The following is an 18,292-nucleotide window of genomic DNA, read 5'->3' on the forward strand; positions in this document are numbered from 1 at the left end:
GCTGTACCGTGTACAGACAAAAAACCACAAGAAGTAACCAGAAGGGAACACTTTAGCATCAATTTCAAATGTACATTATTCCAATATTTAAAAGAGTGTCTCAATCATAATCAATGTTTACTACAGTACAGTACTATACTACTACATTACGATTACATTTTTACAAGTTTTTAGCAGTGCTTTGTAAAAAAACACATTAAATACATTCTACATGTTCTGTAATTACAAACGGTCATGTATCCGAACATATCATACCAGTATGTTTTAATTTCTTAAACTCATAGTAAAGGTTTGTTAGGAGTATACAGATTACGGTATGTAAGAGTTGTTATCTAGATTAGAAACGGGTGAAAGTACAGTAAACAGCCAATTTTTGTGAGGTAATGTAGGGAAGCGTCATTTCCTCACAGATGCAAGGTAGGCGTACCAAAATAAGGCGATTGTGTTGGCATACAGCACTCTGAACTGAAAGGAAAAAAACAGAAACAGGAAGGGAGAAAACCTGTATATATCTTACTATTTATTCTCTATATATTCTGTACAATAATCTGAAATGAAGCATTATGTATCCTTTTCATCCTGTTTTGTTTGTAACTGTGAAGATTCTTAACTAATATTTATTTTTTTCACCACAGGAAATATTCCTCTACCAACGAGGGAGGAGAGGGCCACCATATTGAAACACTCAGAGTTATAATAATTATTACACATGTTTAATTTGGGAAGTTGTAAAAACATGATTTTCCTGCATTTAGATTTGTCATTGTTCAGTTTCGTTTGACACCTGCGGTTAAATCTCATTTTAGTTTCAGTATCATGTTACTAAAATTGTGAGTCAGCAGTGTTTTGGCAACCTTTTGTTATGAGGACATTCAGTGTAATGGCAGTACTTTGCTTTAATTTGGGATTTACATTATGATCTTCATTTGTCCTGTTTTCATTCTTGTGTTTAACTTTATTTAATAAAGAACGTAATATTTTCTCTTTCTGTTTTGTTTCCATATAACACATTGGTTTGTTTTCAGTATAAGTGGCTAAAAATAACTTGTTTTGACACATTTTATCTGATGAGATGCATCTCTGATGCAATCTTCACAGGAAATAATCTTCTTAACTTTAAAACTCATCCAAATCACAAATTTTACACAAAGTTATTGCAATCACTTTTTGGGTTAATTGTACAGTTTATCAGTTGTTCAGCACTGTTATTGTTTTGCATTGAATACAATATGACATATCCATAACATATGTCACTTAACGTTAATCAGGGGTCGTCAGTTTATTTAATGATATAAAGGTATCCCTAAAAGAAAAAGCTTGTGAACCACTGCCCTAAAGCAGTAATGATAACGATCAAAACAATGCAACGTAATGTTGGGAGAATAGAAACGTTATGAGACATGGAAGGAAAAACGAATCTTAAGAGAAGGGGAGGTGTTCATCAGCTGGGGCAGACTGTATATAAACTGTGGTGAGCTGAACCATCCGACAACTGCGCCATAGCATCGTTTGTGTTCCTGTCACCGCCAAAAAGACTTCAAGTTTTTCGAAGGAATTTGCTAAAGATATCACAAGGTAAGAAGCTCTCTTTATCCAAACAAAGAAATACAACGTGATACTTAATTGGAAATGTTTTTTATTAGACTTCTTAAATAATGTAAATATATATTTTTTTATGTTTAAATGTTAATGTATGAAATTATCTTTCAGGCCACTTCTATCATGGATATAATCATCAAGATGCTAAACGGGACGTCCCGCACCCTGATGGTGCAACCACAGGACACAGTGGGCTCTCTGAAAATCCGCATCCAGAAGGAACTAGGAGTTCAATGTGAGACCCAGAGGCTGATCTTTGTGAACGGCCTGAGCACTCCTCTCACCGACGACTCCATGTCCCTCAGCTCCTACGGCTTGCACTCCGGCGCCATGGTGTCCCTGCTGGTGACCCAGCCGGCCACCATCCAGGTGTTCCTCAGAAACGAAAAGGGGAAGATGAGCACATACGACATCAAACCCGACGAGACGGTGAGCAACTTCAGCAGCAGGGTCGAGTGCAGAGAGGGGATCACGGCGAACCAGCAGAGGCTCATTCACCAAGGCAGAGAGATGAATCAGGGGAAACTTTCAGACTACAACGTCTGCTCGCTGAGTACCATCGACCTGACGCTCCGCCTGAGAGGAGGCTGAGGACACTTCTGCTTTAATCTAGAAAGTTCTGTACGTTCCTTTTTTTTTTCTAAATGAAAAACACGTAGCCTCAAGTGTCATATGTCTTTTATTTATTTCTATTTTAATTGTAAAAAATCAAGACATTCCTCGAAGTGTAATTGTGCCATATCTTAAAAACTTGTTTAGGCTTTATTCAGTATTTGGTTTTTCCAGTAAAATATGTTATACACACAACAAAGCATATTATTATCTTATTTTCACACGTTTTAATCAGGTAACGTTATTTGTACACTGTTAAAAATATATTAAAGTTCTAAATGTAAATTGCATGTCTCTTCTCATTTCCTACTGTATTGTCTTCAGCTCAGGGGTGGAGCTGTACCGTGTACAGACCAAAACCACAAGAAGTAACCAGAAGGGAACACTTTAGCATCCATTTCAAATGTACATTATTCCAATATTTAAAAGAGTGTCTCAATCATAATCAATGTTTACTACAGTACAGTACTATACTACTACATTACGATTACAGAAAAACATAACAAGTGAGTCACTATGTGATTCATCTTTTGTTTGAGAAGATGCCAGTGAAATGAAGTGCATACCTGAACAAGTACAAAGTTGATATTGATGAACTGGAAGGGAGTCCACACTTTAGAACAACACACAGAAACAAATCTTAGTTTGGTACAGATCCCTGCAGAAAAATCACAGCAGTATTATTTCATATGTTTTTCAATAAGAATTAGAATAATGATGCAAAAATGATCAATATCTTAAATCATGTCGCAATTACAACATCAGTCAAAATAATTGCAATAAGATATATTTTGCAAATCGTTCAGCCCTAGTCCTCACTGTATATGTCTTCCTGTAGTGCAGTGGATGTCAACCTTTTTTCGGCCAGCACACCCCTATCCATTATCTCGGTGCCTTACCGACCCCCCCACCCCCCCCGTCAAATAATATGTAGGCTAATTGTCTCCCCTTAATATTAATGTTGATTATTATTCTGTTTGTATTATTATGATTATTATTCTTAGTATTTATTATTTATATTACAAATTGATTATATACATTTTGTATTTAAATTCTTATATTATTTTTCTTATCATTAGATATTATGTTATTATAAAAACTCAAATACTCTGAGATTGAAGTTAAATAATAGAATTTCTAAATAATAATAAATATTATATTATTAAAACATTTTGTTGTTGTTTTTACCTTCAATTTCCCTGATACGCCATGTACCCAGGGAGCAAACAAAGCCATTTCATTCAGAAGTGTCAAATGCAATGGTAAGAAGTTTGAGATTCAAACTTTTTTTTAAAATATATATAGTGCCAAATCACAACTCGCTTTTCACATTGAGCAGGTTCTCTTTTATTAAATAATTTAACCGCTTATGTTATTTATCTAATTTATGTGCACGTTTCCCTGTCTACTGCGTTGCTGCTTTGCGCATTCACATTCTTTCCTCTGCTGTTTCGCAAAGGGCGGGGCTCCGCTCCCGACACACACGTGCGGGCGCACACCTCCAGTCAGAGACATAGCGGAGGAAAAGAGGAGAGAACTACAACGCACAAAAAAGTTAAATATCCAACAAAATATTTATAAATGGAGCGACGTCAACCTCAACATTCAAAAACTTAGGCAAAAATATCCGCATTTTTTAAACGCACACAGTCTGAATCCAGCACCAGTGATGCAAATGTTAGCTCTGCTACTACGACCAGCCCGAATGTAAGTCCCGACCAAAGCATTAAGGCCCTGTCACGAGTGATGGCGAGATGAAGCTTCATGAAGCATTGAAGCTTTCCATCCAATTGGTTTGCACATGTGCCGAAGCTTCATGGTGCTTCATTTACTCTACTGCGCCATCAAGTGGACAATAAATGTAAAACCGGCGAAGTGCAAGGCTGCAGTGGATGTAAAGTATCTTTGCCCTGAAGATTCTTTGACGCACACATATAAGACTGAATATAATGTTCTATTTAAAAATAAAGATTGATGTTATTACGTGTTATTGAGAAGAGAGTGCCTGGAAAAAAATGTGTGCTTTTTCTGCCTTAAATGATAGTGCAGTTTAAGATTGGACAGAGAGAAGGGGAATGACATGCAGCAAATAGCAGCAGGTCTGTTTTGAACCCCAGGCCGCTGCTGCAAGCAATTGAAATGTGGGTCGCATGCTCTACGAGCTGCGCCACCAGGGATGTGTAATGTACACGTTGGATGTACATTACCTTTTAAACAGATTTAAATATGGTATCTTTACTTGCTCACAAGGAAGATGATGCTGCCGTGCATAACAATTGTTTTGCTAGTTGGCTGGCTCCATAATGATCCAATACAAACGCAATACCAACAACTCAACAGCAACCATGCATACTACGACAACAACAACCCACACATTCGCGGTTATATAAAGTGTTGATTATGAGGGGGCTCAATTGCGGTTCGCTCCCCTTTATATTTTGAATCACACGCCAAACCCGCGAACCTGTTCCTGAATCAGTCACGTGGTACGGCAAGTTCGCGAGGACATCATCACATACGTCATCAACACAAGCCTTGATACGCACTTCACAAAAATATTCTGCGATTACTCGACACACGCTTCGAAGCCTCGACACGAAAGGACACATCGCTACCTGTCACACATATTCGTATGGCAGAAACGTATGCTGGCGTATACGAAATATCGGCAATACTTTGATATAAATTAAGGGTAAGTTGTGATCGTTTGAAGGACGCAGACGATATGCCAGAAACGTATGCCGGCGTATATGAAAACTAGCTCAAAATTTGTCAGAGTCCAAATATGTCCAACTTTTCCACACGTATACATAATGAATTAGTATACGTATGTCAAACCTATTGATAGTGTATCACTTACTAATACAAAACGTATCAGAGCGTCTGGCCAACGGAGCTGGAAAAGTGCCATTTGGTTCACGTCATGCTGATGCTGGAGAATGGCTAGAATGTACTCTTGCCTCTCAGCATCCTCCATGCTCTCTGATGCTGGGTTGATGATGTGTTGATGTATTCATCAAGACGTGCTGTGAAGAAGTGAGGATGAGCTACTCACAGGGACCCTATATACTATATTCAAACCCCAATAAGCTCCCAAAACGCTAGCTGAACGCTAGCTGTACTGTAGAAACACGTTTAATAAGCTAGTCCGTCGTCAGGGATAAGCTTAACATAGGTTACGAATAGGTTATCCACTCGTTATCAATAAATTGGCTGTAGGGTTCACCGTCAGCCGACGTAGCCTATATCTAACGTACATCTAACGTATTCACGTACTGTATTCATGTAGGTATTCACGTACTGTATTTACGTAGGTAAGTATTCACGTACGTATTCTGTATTCACGTATGTCTAACGTAACGTAATTTATGTGTAACATCTGCATAACTTATGAAGCACACGTTGGGTACGTCTGGTCATTTTGAACATGCTCAAAACATCAGCGTTCAACAACGCACCCCAGCGTAACACTGCGTGCTCTTAACGTATACTACTTATGCCTTACCTTATATCAACGTACACCAGCGTGTTGCCGATATTTATACATTTTGTATAAGTAAGTGATACTCTATCAATAGGTTAGACAGGCGTATCTGTATACGTTCACTTTTCCGATCCGATACGATGAAAAGTTGGACGTATTTTGACTCTGACCAATTTTCATATACGCCAGCAGGGGGGGGGGGGGGGGGGGGGGGGGGGGGGGGATTGATGTTGTTGTTTTTCAAGCAGGACTTTATTGCTCAGCAAAATAAAAATAAGTCTAAAAACAACACAGTTGCCTGGACACTGGTCAGAATCAATTCACAATTTGGTTTATTGCCAAGTGAATTTACACATACAAGGTCTTTGCCTCGCTCTTTTTTTCAAATCTCAGATTTAACAACATAGCAGAGCCTATAAAACAGTTGGGGGGGACCTTGTTCCTATCAAGGGCCATTTCAATTTTTACAAAATCCTTCGAGGACCATACTATTTATTTAACTCATAACCTCTGCTAAAACATTTAAGACACAGCCCATTCATTTCACCTTTCTTTCATGCTTTTTCATCCCTGTATATTTCTTTTTTATCTTTCCATGTTTTGGGGAGAGCTGCTTGTTGGGCCAAACTCTGCCGAAGAGCGTGAACTTTATCCAAACGCACTTGTCCTCTCAGCTCATGCAGTTTGCCATGTTTCGAGCTGTAATGACGCTGGAGAGCCTTTTTTAACACCGCAAGCGCGTCCGCACAGACTAGGCACACTGGCCTTTTACTACCACAAAGAAATAGTCGTTCGTCCATTTCTCCTGGAAAGTGCGACATTCTGCATCCACCTTTCTCTTTGTTACACTCGCCATGCTGTGTTCATGATGTCAATGACAGTCTCGTTTAATATATATTTTTTTTTTACATGACATGACCACGTGATGACACGTTCCACTCGTGTTGTGTTCAAGGACCCTGACCTTGGCCATGTTACTAAAATTGTGAGTCAGCAGTGTTTTGGAAACCTTTGTTATGAGGACATTCAGTGTAATGGCAGTACTTTGCTTTAATTTGGGATTTACATTATGATCTTCATTTGTCCTGTTTTCATTCTCGTGTTGTTTAACTTTATTTAATAAAACACGTATTTTTCTGTTTTGTTTCCATAGAACACATTGGTTTGTTTTCAATATAAGTGGCTAAAAATAACTTGTTTTGACACATTTTAGATGAGATGAGATGCATCTCTAATGCAATATTCACAGGAAATAATCTTCTTAAAACTCATCCAAATCACTCATTTTACACAAAGTTATTGCAATCACTTTTTGGGTTAATTGTAGTTCATCAGTTGTTCAGCCAGTGACATGCGGTGAGGTTCATGGCTGGGGAGGCACTCACTCTTTCAGAGTCAGATTTACAAATATATGAACCCAATTGAGTAGCTTATTCACCATTTTCTTGGCAGCATGAAAATTGACTATTGGTTATTTTTCATATCTCAAATCAGCATTATTTATACACACACAGATAAGGTACACAATTGGCCAAAAAAGAAGGTTACATTGATAGCGGCTCAGAGAGGTGCATGTATTGGGCAGAGTAGCCTACTGTCTGCCTCACCTGGTGTTTTTTCACTGTGGTTTTATGTCACATCAGCAAGATTACATATGTTACACACATACATTACATACATTAACTGGACTATATAAAGGCAGCACTCATAATAAAAGTGTCTGTAAACATTATATTGGCGACATACAGAGAGATAGCAACAGGCACGCGCCAAATGCATGCGCTCAACCTAGTTGGCAAGGGATTGCACAATCCGAGGGGAGGCTCAGCTCGTCGCTGACTCCGCTCGCATCTCTCCTGTATCTGAACAGAGAATACTAAAGCAGTAATGATAACGATCAAAACAATGCAGCGTAATGTTGGGTGAATAGAAACCGAAAGTTATGAGACATGGAAGGGAAAACCAATCTTAAGAGAAGGGGAGGTGTTCATCAGCTGGGGCAGACTGTATATAAACTGTGGTGCGCTGAACCATCCGACAACTGCGCCAGAGCATCGTTTGTGTTCCTGTCACAGCCAAAAAGACTTCAAGTTTTTCGAAGGAATTTGCTAAAGACATCGCAAGGTAAGAAGCTCTCTTTATCCAGACAAAGAAATACAACGTGATACTTCCTATACAATCCTAAGCCTAAACTAAACTATAACTCTTTTGAAAGCCTTGTTCTTACGCTCTCAAACCCAACATGGAAAACAATAAAGCCAGTTTTATTTGTTACTGTGTACCGCCCTCCTGGTCCGTATTCTGAATTTCTATCTGAATTCTCAGAATTTTTATCAAATTTAGTCCTTAAAACAGATAAAGTAATTATTGTAGGTGACTTTAATATTCATGTGGATGTTGATAGTGACAGCCTTAATAATGCATCTATCTCAATATTAGATTCAATTGGGTTCAGTCAGAATGTACATGAACCAACTCACTGTTTAAACCACACTCTGGACCTTGTTCTGGGATATGGTGTTGAAATTGAAAGTGTGTCCACATAATCCTCTTTTATCAGACCATTTTTTAATAACTTTTGAAGTCCTGTTACTGGACTACAAGCCAGTAGGCAAAATATCCTACGCTCGATGTTTATCTGAAAGTGCTGTGACTAAATTTAAGGAAGTGATTCCATCAGCACTTAATTCAATACCAGGACTCAATATCAATATAACAGAGGACTCCAATGCTAACTTTAGTCCCTCCCAAATTAATCATGTTGTTGATAGTGCTGCAGCCTCACTGCGAATAACACTCGACTCTGTCGCTCCTCTAAAGAAGAAGATCATAAAACAGAAAAAGAAAGCTCCATGGCTTAATTTACAAATCTGCAAACTAAAACAAAAGTCGAGAAATATTGAAAGTAAATGGCGTTCCACTAAGTTGGAAGAATCTCGTTTAGTCTGGTTAGATCATCTTAAAACGTATAAGAAGGCTCTCCGTAATGCCAGAGCAGCTTATTACTCTTCCTTAATAGAAGAAAATAAGAACAACCCCAGGTTTCTTTTCAGCACTGTAGCCAGGCTGACAGAGAGCCACAGCTCTACAGAGCCTTCTATTCCTATATCTCTCAGTAGTGACGACTTCATGAGTTTCTTTAACGATAAAATTATAATTATTAGAGACAAAATTAATCTCCTCCTGACCTCAATTGGTAATGACTTAACTTCAACTGTTGGAATTTTAAAAACATCTGTAACTCCTGAAATATATCTGTTTTACTCCAATCAACCTTAACCAACTAACTTCAACAATCTCATCGTCTAAGCCATCAACCTGTCTTTTGGACCCGATTCCAACTAAGCTGTTTAAAGAAGTTTTACCCTTAATTAACACTTCGTTATTAAATATGATCAACCTGTCTCTATTATCTGGCTACGTACCAACATCCTTTAAAGTAGCTGTAATAAAACCACTTCTTAAAAAGCCTAGTCTTGATCCAGAGGTTTTAGCCAACTATAGGCCGATATCTAATCTTCCCTTTCTCGCTAAAATCCTTGAGAAAGCAGTCGCAAAACAGTTGTGTGACTTTTTACATAATAATAGTTTATTTGAGGTTTTTCAATCTGGATTTAGAGTTCATCATAGCACAGAGACGGCACTGGTGAAAGTTACCAATGACCTTCTATTGGCATCAGACAAAGGACTTGTCTCTGTTCTTGTCTTGTTAGACCTCAGTGCTGCTTTCGACACTGTTGATCATGACATTCTACTACAGAGAACATTGTGTTGGCATAAAAGGAACCGCACTAAGCTGGTTCAAGTCCTATTTATCTGAGCGATCTCAGTTTGTACTTGTTAACGATAAATCCTCCATGACAGCCAAAGTCAGTCTTGGAGTTACGCAGGGTTCTGTACTTGGACCGATTCTATTCACCTTATACATTCTTCCTTTGGGCAATATTATAAGGAACCACTCTATAAACTTTCATTGTTATGCGGATGATACCCAATTATATCTATCAATTAAACCAGATGAAACCAATCAATTGGCTAAACTTCAAGCATGCCTTAAGGACATAAAAACTTGGATGTCTAGCAACTTTTTGATGTTAAACACAGACAAAACTGAAGTTATTATACTTGGCCCTAAACGCCTCCGAAACGCATTTTCTAATGACATAGAAGCTCTGGATGGCATTAACTTGGCCTCCAGCACCACTGTAAGGAATCTTGGCGTCATCTTTGATCAAGATCTGTCGTTTAACTCCCACATAAAACAAATCTCAAGGACTGCCTTCTTTCATCTACGTAACATTGCAAAAATAAGACACATCCTGTCTCAAAATGATGCAGAAAAACTAGTCCATGCATTTGTTACTTCAAGGCTGGATTACTGCAACTCATTGTTATCAGGTTGTCCCAAAAAGTCGCTTAAGACTCTTCAGTTGATCCAAAATGCAGCGGCACGTGTATTGACTAGAACAAGGAAACGGGATCATATTACTCCTGTCTTAGCTGCTCTGCACTGGCTCCCAGTAAAATACAGAATATAATTCAAAATCCTTCTCCTGACTTACAAATCAATTAAAGGTCAGGCTCCAGCATATCTTAAAGATCTCATAGTACCTTATAAACCAACTAGAGCATTACGCTCCCAGACTGCAGGGTTACTTGTGGTTCCTAGAGTCTCTAAGAGTACAATGGGAGCCAGAGCCTTCAGCTATCAAGCTCCGCTCCAGTGGAACCAGCTTCCAGTTTGTGTTCGGGAGGCAGACACACTCTCCACATTTAAGAGTAGGCTAAAGACTTTCCTTTTTGATAAAGCTTATAGTTAGGGCTGGCTCAGGTTTGCCCTGGATCAGCCCCTAGTTATGCTGCTATAGGCTTAGACTGCCGGGGGACACCTCCCTGCTCTCTTCCTTCTCTCCCTCTCTCTTCTTCTCCCTCTCTATCTGTATGCATTTATGTAAATGTATGTTACTAACTCACCATCCGGGGTATCATCCCCGGAGTGTCTGTCTCTCATGTGGCAGGTTGCCTCTGATAAAGTTTACGTCAGGATCATGAATCGTGACAGCGCCTGCTGGACACCGGGAAGCCTTATTGACATTTTCCTGGATTCATCCAAACTTTCTATTTCTTTTTTTTTCCAACACAACATAATTTCTGTCAAATGTTGTATTTGTACTATGTTGTTTATCCTGTACACACGACATCTATTGCACGTCTGTCCGTCCTGGGAGAGGGATCCCTCCTCAGTTGCTCTCCCTGAGGTTTCTTCCATTTTTTCCCCTTTTTGGGGTTTCTTTTAGGAAGTTTTTCCTTGTGCGATGCGAGGGTCTAAGGACAGAGGATGTCGCAACCTGTACAGTCTGTAAAGCACACTGAGACAAATGTATAATTTGTGATATTGGGCTATACAAATAAATTTGATTTGATTTGATTTACTTAATTGGAAATGTTTTTTCTAGTAGACTTTTTAAATAATGTAAATATATATATATTTATGTTTAAATGTTAATGTATGAAATTATCTTTCAGGCCACTTCTATCATGGATATAAACATCAATATGCTAAACGGGACGTCCCACACCCTGAGGGTGCAACCACAGGACACAGTGGGCTCTCTGAAAATCCGCATCCAGAAGGAACTAGGAGTTCAATGTGAGACCCAGAGGCTGATCTTAGTGAACGGCCTGAGCACTTCTCTCACCGACGACTCCATGTCCCTCAGCTCCTACGGCTTGCACTCCGGCGCCATGGTGTCCCTGCGGGTGACCCAGCCGGCCACCCAGCCGGCGACCCGGCCGGCGACCCAGCCGGCCATCCGTCCGGCGACCCAGCCGGCTCCGCGGCCGGCGCCCCCGCCGGCAATCCAGCCGGCGACACCGCCGGCGACACAGCCGGCCATCCGTCCGGCGACCCAGCCGGCTCCGCGGCCGGCGACCCAGCCGGCCACATGGCCGGCTACCCAACCGGCCACGTGGCAGGCCACCCGGCCGGCCACCCAGCCGGCCACCCAGCCGGCGACCCGGCCAGCCACTCAGCCGGCGACCCGGCCGGCCACTCAGCCGGCCACGTGGCAGGCCACCCAGCCGGCGACCTGGCCGGCCACCCAGCCAGCGACATGGCCGGCGACCCAGCCGGCCAACCATCTGGCGACCCAGCCGGCCCCACAGCCGGCGACCCAGCCGGCCACCCAGCCGGCGACCCGGCCGGCCAACCATCTGGCGACCCAGCCGGCCCCACGGCCGGCGACCCAGCCGGCCACCCAGCCGGCGACCCGGCCGGCCACTCAGCCGGCCACCCGGCCGGCCACCCAGCCAGCGACATGGCCGGCGACCCAGCCGGCGACACGGCCGGCGACCCAGCCGGCCACCATCCAAGTGTTCCTCAGAAACGAAAAGGGGAAGGTGAGCACATACAACATCAAACCCGACGAGACGGTGAGCAACTTCAGGAGCAAGGTCGAGTGCAGAGAGGATGTCGTAACCTGTACAGTCTGTAAAGCACACTGAGACAAATGTATAATTTGTGATATTGGGCTATACAAATAAATTTGATTTGATTTGATTTACTTAATTGGAAATGTTTTTTCTAGTAGACTTTTTAAATAATGTAAATATATATATTTTTATGTTTAAATGTTAATGTATGAAATTATCTTTCAGGCCACTTCTATCATGGATATAAACATCAATATGCTAAACGGGACGTCCCACACCCTGAGGGTGCAACCACAGGACACAGTGGGCTCTCTGAAAATCCGCATCCAGAAGGAACTAGGAGTTCAATGTGAGACCCAGAGGCTGATCTTAGTGAACGGCCTGAGCACTTCTCTCACCGACGACTCCATGTCCCTCAGCTCCTACGGCTTGCACTCCGGCGCCATGGTGTCCCTGCGGGTGACCCAGCCGGCCACCCAGCCGGCCACCCCGCCGGCCACTCAGCCGGCGACCCAGCCGGCGACCCAGCCGGCCAACAATCTGGCGACCCAGCCGGCCACCCAGCCGGCCACCCAGCCGGCCAACCATCTGGCGACCCAGCCGGCCCCACGGCCGGCGACCCAGCCGGCCACCCAGCCGGCGACCCGGCCGGCCAACCATCTGGCGACCCAGCCGGCCCCACGGCCGGCGACCCAGCCGGCGACCCGGCCGGCCACTCAGCCGGCCACCCGGCCGGCCACCCAGCCAGCGACATGGCCGGCGACCCAGCCGGCGACACGGCCGGCGACCCAGCCGGCCACCCAGCCGGCCACCATCCAAGTGTTCCTCAGAAACGAAAAGGGGAAGGTGAGCACATACAACATCAAACCCGACGAGACGGTGAGCAACTTCAGGAGCAAGGTCGAGTGCAGAGAGGATGTCGTAACCTGTACAGTCTGTAAAGCACACTGAGACAAATGTATAATTTGTGATATTGGGCTATACAAATAAATTTGATTTGATTTACTTAATTGGAAATGTTTTTTCTAGTAGACTTTTTAAATAATGTAAATATATATATTTTTATGTTTAAATGTTAATGTATGAAATTATCTTTCAGGCCACTTCTATCATGGATATAAACATCAATATGCTAAACGGGACGTCCCACACCCTGAGGGTGCAACCACAGGACACAGTGGGCTCTCTGAAAATCCGCATCCAGAAGGAACTAGGAGTTCAATGTGAGACCCAGAGGCTGATCTTAGTGAACGGCCTGAGCACTTCTCTCACCGACGACTCCATGTCCCTCAGCTCCTACGGCTTGCACTCCGGCGCCATGGTGTCCCTGCGGGTGACCCAGCCGGCCACCCAGCCGGCCACCCCGCCGGCCACCCAGCCGGCGACCCGGCCAGCCACTCAGCCGGCGACCCGGCCGGCCACTCAGCCGGCCACGTGGCAGGCCACCCGGCCGGCCACTCAGCCGGCGACCCAGCCGGCGACCCAGCCGGCCAACAATCTGGCGACCCAGCCGGCCCCATGGCCGGCGACCCAGCCGGCCACCCAGCCGGCGACATGGCCGGCGACCCAGCCGGCGACACGGCCGGCGACCCAGCCGGCCACCCAGCCGGCCACCATCCAAGTGTTCCTCAGAAACGAAAAGGGGAAGGTGAGCACATACAACATCAAACCCGACGAGACGGTGAGCAACTTCAGGAGCAAGGTCGAGTGCAGAGAGGATGTCATAACCTGTACAGTCTGTAAAGCACACTGAGACAAATGTATAATTTGTGATATTGGGCTATACAAATAAATTTGATTTGATTTGATTTACTTAATTGGAAATGTTTTTTCTAGTAGACTTTTTAAATAATGTAAATATATATATTTTTATGTTTAAATGTTAATGTATGAAATTATCTTTCAGGCCACTTCTATCATGGATATAAACATCAATATGCTAAACGGGACGTCCCACACCCTGAGGGTGCAACCACAGGACACAGTGGGCTCTCTGAAAATCCGCATCCAGAAGGAACTAGGAGTTCAATGTGAGACCCAGAGGCTGATCTTAGTGAACGGCCTGAGCACTTCTCTCACCGACGACTCCATGTCCCTCAGCTCCTACGGCTTGCACTCCGGCGCCATGGTGTCCCTGCGGGTGACCCAGCCGGCCACCCAGCCGGCCACCCCGCCGGCCACCCAGCCGGCCCCACGGCCGGCGACCCAGCCGGCCATCCAGCCGGCGACACCGCCGGCGACACCGCCGGCGACACAGCCGGCCATCCGTCCGGCTACCCGGCCGGCCACCCAGCCGGCGACCTGGCCGGCCACTCAGCCGGCCCCACGGCCGGCGACCCAGCCGGCGACCCAGCCGGCCACCCATCTGGCGACCCAGCCGGCCACCCGGCCGGCGACCCGGCCGGCCACTCAGCCGGCGACCCGGCCGGCCACTCAGCCGGCCACCCGGCCGACCACCCAGCCGGCGACATGGCCGGCGACCCAGCCGGCGACACGGCCGGCGACCCAGCCGGCCACCATCCAAGTGTTCCTCAGAAACGAAAAGGGGAAGGTGAGCACATACAACATCAAACCCGACGAGACGGTGAGCAACTTCAGGAGCAAGGTCGAGTGCACAGAGGGGATCACGGCGAACCAGCAGAGGCTCATTCACCAAGGCAGAGAGATGAATCAGGGGAAACTTTCAGACTACAACGTCCGCTCGCTGAGTACCATCGACCTGATGCTCCGCCTGAGAGGAGGCTGAGGACACTTCTGCTTTAATCTAGAAAGTTCTGTACTTTCCTTTTTTTATCTAAATGAAAAACACGTAGCCTCAAGTGTCATATGTCTTTTATTTTTTTCTATTTTAATTGTAAAAAATCAAGACATTCCTCGAGGTGTAATTGTGCCATATCTTAAAAACTTGTTTAGGCTTTATTCAGTATTTGGTTTTTCCAGTAAAATATGTTATACACACACAACAAAGCATATTATAATCTTATTTTCACACGTTTTAATCAGGTAACGTTATTTGTACGCTGTTAAAAAATATAATAAAGTTCTAAATGTAAATTGCATGTCTCTTCTCATTTCCTACTGTATTGTCTTCAGCTCAGGGGTGGAGCTGTACCGTGTACAGACCAAAACCACAAGAAGTAACCAGAAGGGAACACTTTAGCATCAATTTCAAATGTACATTATTCCAATATTTAAAAGAGTGTCTCAATCATAATCAATGTTTACTACAGTACAGTACTATACTACTACATTACGATTACATTTTTACAAGTTTTTAGCAGTGCTTTGTAAAAAAACACATTAAATACATTCTACATGTTCCGTAATTACAAACGGTCATGTATCCGAACATATCATACCAGTATGTTTTATTGTCTTAAACTCATAGTAAAGGTTTGTTAGGAGTATACAGATTACGGTATGTAAGAGTTGTTATCTAGATTAGAAACGGGTGAAAGTACAGTAAACAGCCAAATGTTGAAGCCACTGTGAAGAAGCACTTTCCTCCAAATCCGTTTTGGGCGTTTTTTTGTGAGGTAATGTAGGGAAGCGTCATTTCCTCACAGAATGCAAGGTAGGCGTACCAAAATAAGGCGATTGTGTTGGCATACAGCACTCTGAACTGAATGGAAAAAAACAGAAACAGGAAGGGAGAAAACCGTAACAAGTGCGTCACTATGTGATTCATCTTTTGTTTGAGAAGATGCCAGTGAAATGAAGTGCATACCTGAACAGGCACAAAGTTGATATTGATGAACTGGAAGGGAGTCCACACTTTCCAATTCATCTTTAAAGCAGTCCAGTAACTTCCTCTCATCTTCTTTTCAAAGTCTCTCCACCCTTTAGCCTGACAATAGATTGGGATGATTAAATAATTACATTAATAAATGTGTTGTCTCTATAAAAACAATATAGCATGCGTTTAATGCAACATATAATACATGAAGACAGTGGACCAAATACTATGGTAAAAATCTAGGTTAACACTGCACGAGTAGTTGTAGCACAAAATATTGATTTGAATATTATTTTGTTCATTTAAAAATGATTAGATTGTTTCCCATAAAGAAAATAGTCCGCGCTGTGTTCAGAGATCAGAACTGCGCCATATCAACGGTCTGTTATTCTGCTATAAAGAAAACATAGACGGTAGAATGTCGTAACTTACCAATTAGAATAAAGTATTCACAAAGCCGTGTAATAATAAATATTAATAGTCTGAAATAACGAATGGATTAGCCATGCTGTTTTAAATCAGCAAGAGAGGAATAACACAAAATCTGGACGTATTTTACCAACTTTATTGCCAAGGACGATGGACTTGTCACGAGAGAAGGCTAACGTTACAATAGGTCAGACATAAAGTTTTGTTTTGACAACATGTAAATTAACATTAAATTAACTTGTGAAGCAATCAGCAGTGAAATAGGGGACGATCGGGTTTGTGTCTACCGGGTCCAACATATCTCAGTTCTGCATGGGTCCGAGGCCTAGCTTTGAAATAACAGACATTTCCGGTTCGGTTCCAGGTGGAACATTTATGGGTGTTTTTGGGTTCGGGTACGGAGGTTTTGACCTATGAAGACCTTTAATGGGAAGTACTATTCAACCTGATAAATACAAAAACAGCAGAATTTGTGTTACAAACTGGGTCTTTGAGTTTAAAATAAATGGGCATTTATTAGGCAGGGAAGGTCTAATGAAAGATGATATTAAGATGCATTATGGGAAATGTAGGATCCTGCATTTTTAGCTTCACCCTTACAGGGGCCTAAAAGAAATTCAGCCTCTGCTGAAGCAATTTTGACCTTTTTTATTTTAATTTTAAATCTGTCTCCTACAAGCCCTACATTTATGAAATCAAGGGTGTTCCCCTTTAATCAGATGATTAGGGGAGACAGTTTCTAAGATGACCTACCTCCAGGATGTTCATAACAAAGTAGAAAATGAGCAGAAAACCGGGGGCAAAAACAAGCCGATCTAGTAGCAGACGTTTGACTATGCAGAGCGGGTCTGTGGCAGGTATCCACACTTCCATCAGCTGGTAAAAGTAATGGCTCACCGGTCCTGTAATAAAAAACCTGAAATAGACAATCAGACATAATATTATATTCTATATTATAATATATTTCAATGCCTTAAGAGTCTAACATGAACACACCATTACATACATTTTCTTGTTGTAGATGAGCCATAAAAAGCAAATCAACCTTGCATTTTGTTTCTCTATTAAGTCTCACCCATAAATGGCATAGCGTGCAGCTCCAGCTGTGTCAATCTCATTGCATGTGGCTCCATTCTTGGCCTTTTTTCTTGCCTCCAAAATCTGAGAAAGCAGATTTCCTAGAGCTGAGAGGATGCCACTGAAAATATCAAGAACACACAACAAACACAACTATATTATCATGCAACAGGTAGTCTACATTCATAATGTCTTATCAAATGAAATCAGTGTCATAAACTAGGGGAGGTTTTCGGGGCAGATGCTGATTGGCTGAGGCCAGAGTGCAGAAACAAAAGGGCAAACAAAGTGGACTCTTAGATATATTTTGAAGTCAACAATCACATAACTGCTTAAAAATCGCGATATTACACGGTAGAAAACAGTAACTTAAATAAACTTCAACATGACTTTGTTAGTCCTTTAGTAGATGAAAACGTCTCATTTCTGACAGTCAAACTGAGGGAGAAAAACACAAAACAAGCTCGAGGCTGCAGAACAGTGACATGCAGTGAACAGTGAAGCTACAGACCTCGTTACAGACTTGGTAAGGATGGGATATTTCTTCAGAAGAACCAGATACTGCTGTAGTAAACGGAAATGAATGGACGCATCCCGTATTGGCAGACTCTCCACAGGCATTGTCAGTAGTTTAACTGTACAAACATTACCAGACTGACAGGGGCGAAGTTGAGAAGAAGCTTCGCTAAAGTCTTCCTGCCTACGTCATTGCGTCACTGCCTGGCGGAGCTGCGCCTTCACGTCGACGTCAGGAACAACCAATTCAACGTTTTTAATTGAACATTTATCAATTGCAAATCTCATTGACTGAATCACGAACAGTTTACAAATGTTTATTATTGTGTTTATGTGTCGAACAGCGCTAACAAATAATAACAATATTTATACACTGTTTAATTTATTTTGAAATTACCCCAACATGA

At 42.8% G+C, this 18,292-nt stretch overlaps 3 protein-coding genes across 7 annotated transcripts; 2 read left to right on the plus strand and 1 right to left on the minus strand.

The window, feature by feature from the left end:
* Window positions 1-10: 10 nt before the first annotated feature.
* On the minus strand, window positions 11-18,111 carry pxmp2 (peroxisomal membrane protein 2). 2 transcript variants are annotated; one of them, XM_029440029.1, is made up of 6 exons: window positions 17,881-18,111; window positions 17,368-17,490; window positions 17,046-17,208; window positions 15,855-15,974; window positions 15,564-15,749; window positions 11-332 (listed from the first exon to the last, which is right to left on the minus strand). In XM_029440029.1, exons 1-5 carry the CDS (start codon window positions 17,988-17,990, stop codon window positions 15,564-15,566), a joined length of 702 nt encoding a protein of 233 aa, XP_029295889.1. In that variant the 5' UTR covers window positions 17,991-18,111; the 3' UTR covers window positions 11-332. The 2 variants fall into 2 exon arrangements, with proteins under 2 accessions (XP_029295889.1, XP_029295888.1); XM_029440028.1 differs by lacking the exon at window positions 11-332 and having other exon boundaries at window positions 15,008-15,749; window positions 17,881-18,110.
* On the plus strand, window positions 1,426-2,496 carry LOC115013605 (polyubiquitin-B-like). The gene is made up of 2 exons (XM_029440032.1): window positions 1,426-1,575; window positions 1,711-2,496. The coding sequence occupies exon 2, from the start codon at window positions 1,723-1,725 to the stop codon at window positions 2,188-2,190; it is 468 nt and encodes a 155-aa protein (XP_029295892.1). The 5' UTR covers window positions 1,426-1,575; window positions 1,711-1,722; the 3' UTR covers window positions 2,191-2,496.
* LOC115013601 (mucin-2-like) lies at window positions 7,548-15,181 on the plus strand. 4 transcript variants are annotated; one of them, XM_029440023.1, is made up of 5 exons: window positions 7,548-7,819; window positions 11,222-12,127; window positions 12,353-13,006; window positions 13,227-13,808; window positions 14,034-15,181. In XM_029440023.1, the coding sequence occupies exons 2-5, from the start codon at window positions 11,234-11,236 to the stop codon at window positions 14,871-14,873; spliced, it is 2,970 nt and encodes a 989-aa protein (XP_029295883.1). In that variant the 5' UTR covers window positions 7,548-7,819; window positions 11,222-11,233; the 3' UTR covers window positions 14,874-15,181. The 4 variants fall into 4 exon arrangements, with proteins under 4 accessions (XP_029295883.1, XP_029295886.1, XP_029295887.1 ...); XM_029440026.1 differs by having other exon boundaries at window positions 13,227-13,775; XM_029440027.1 differs by having other exon boundaries at window positions 12,353-12,973.
* Window positions 18,112-18,292: the final 181 nt, after the last annotated feature.

This window comes from Cottoperca gobio, chromosome 9 (assembly GCF_900634415.1).
Source record: "Cottoperca gobio chromosome 9, fCotGob3.1, whole genome shotgun sequence".
NCBI lineage: Eukaryota > Metazoa > Chordata > Actinopteri > Perciformes > Bovichtidae > Cottoperca > Cottoperca gobio.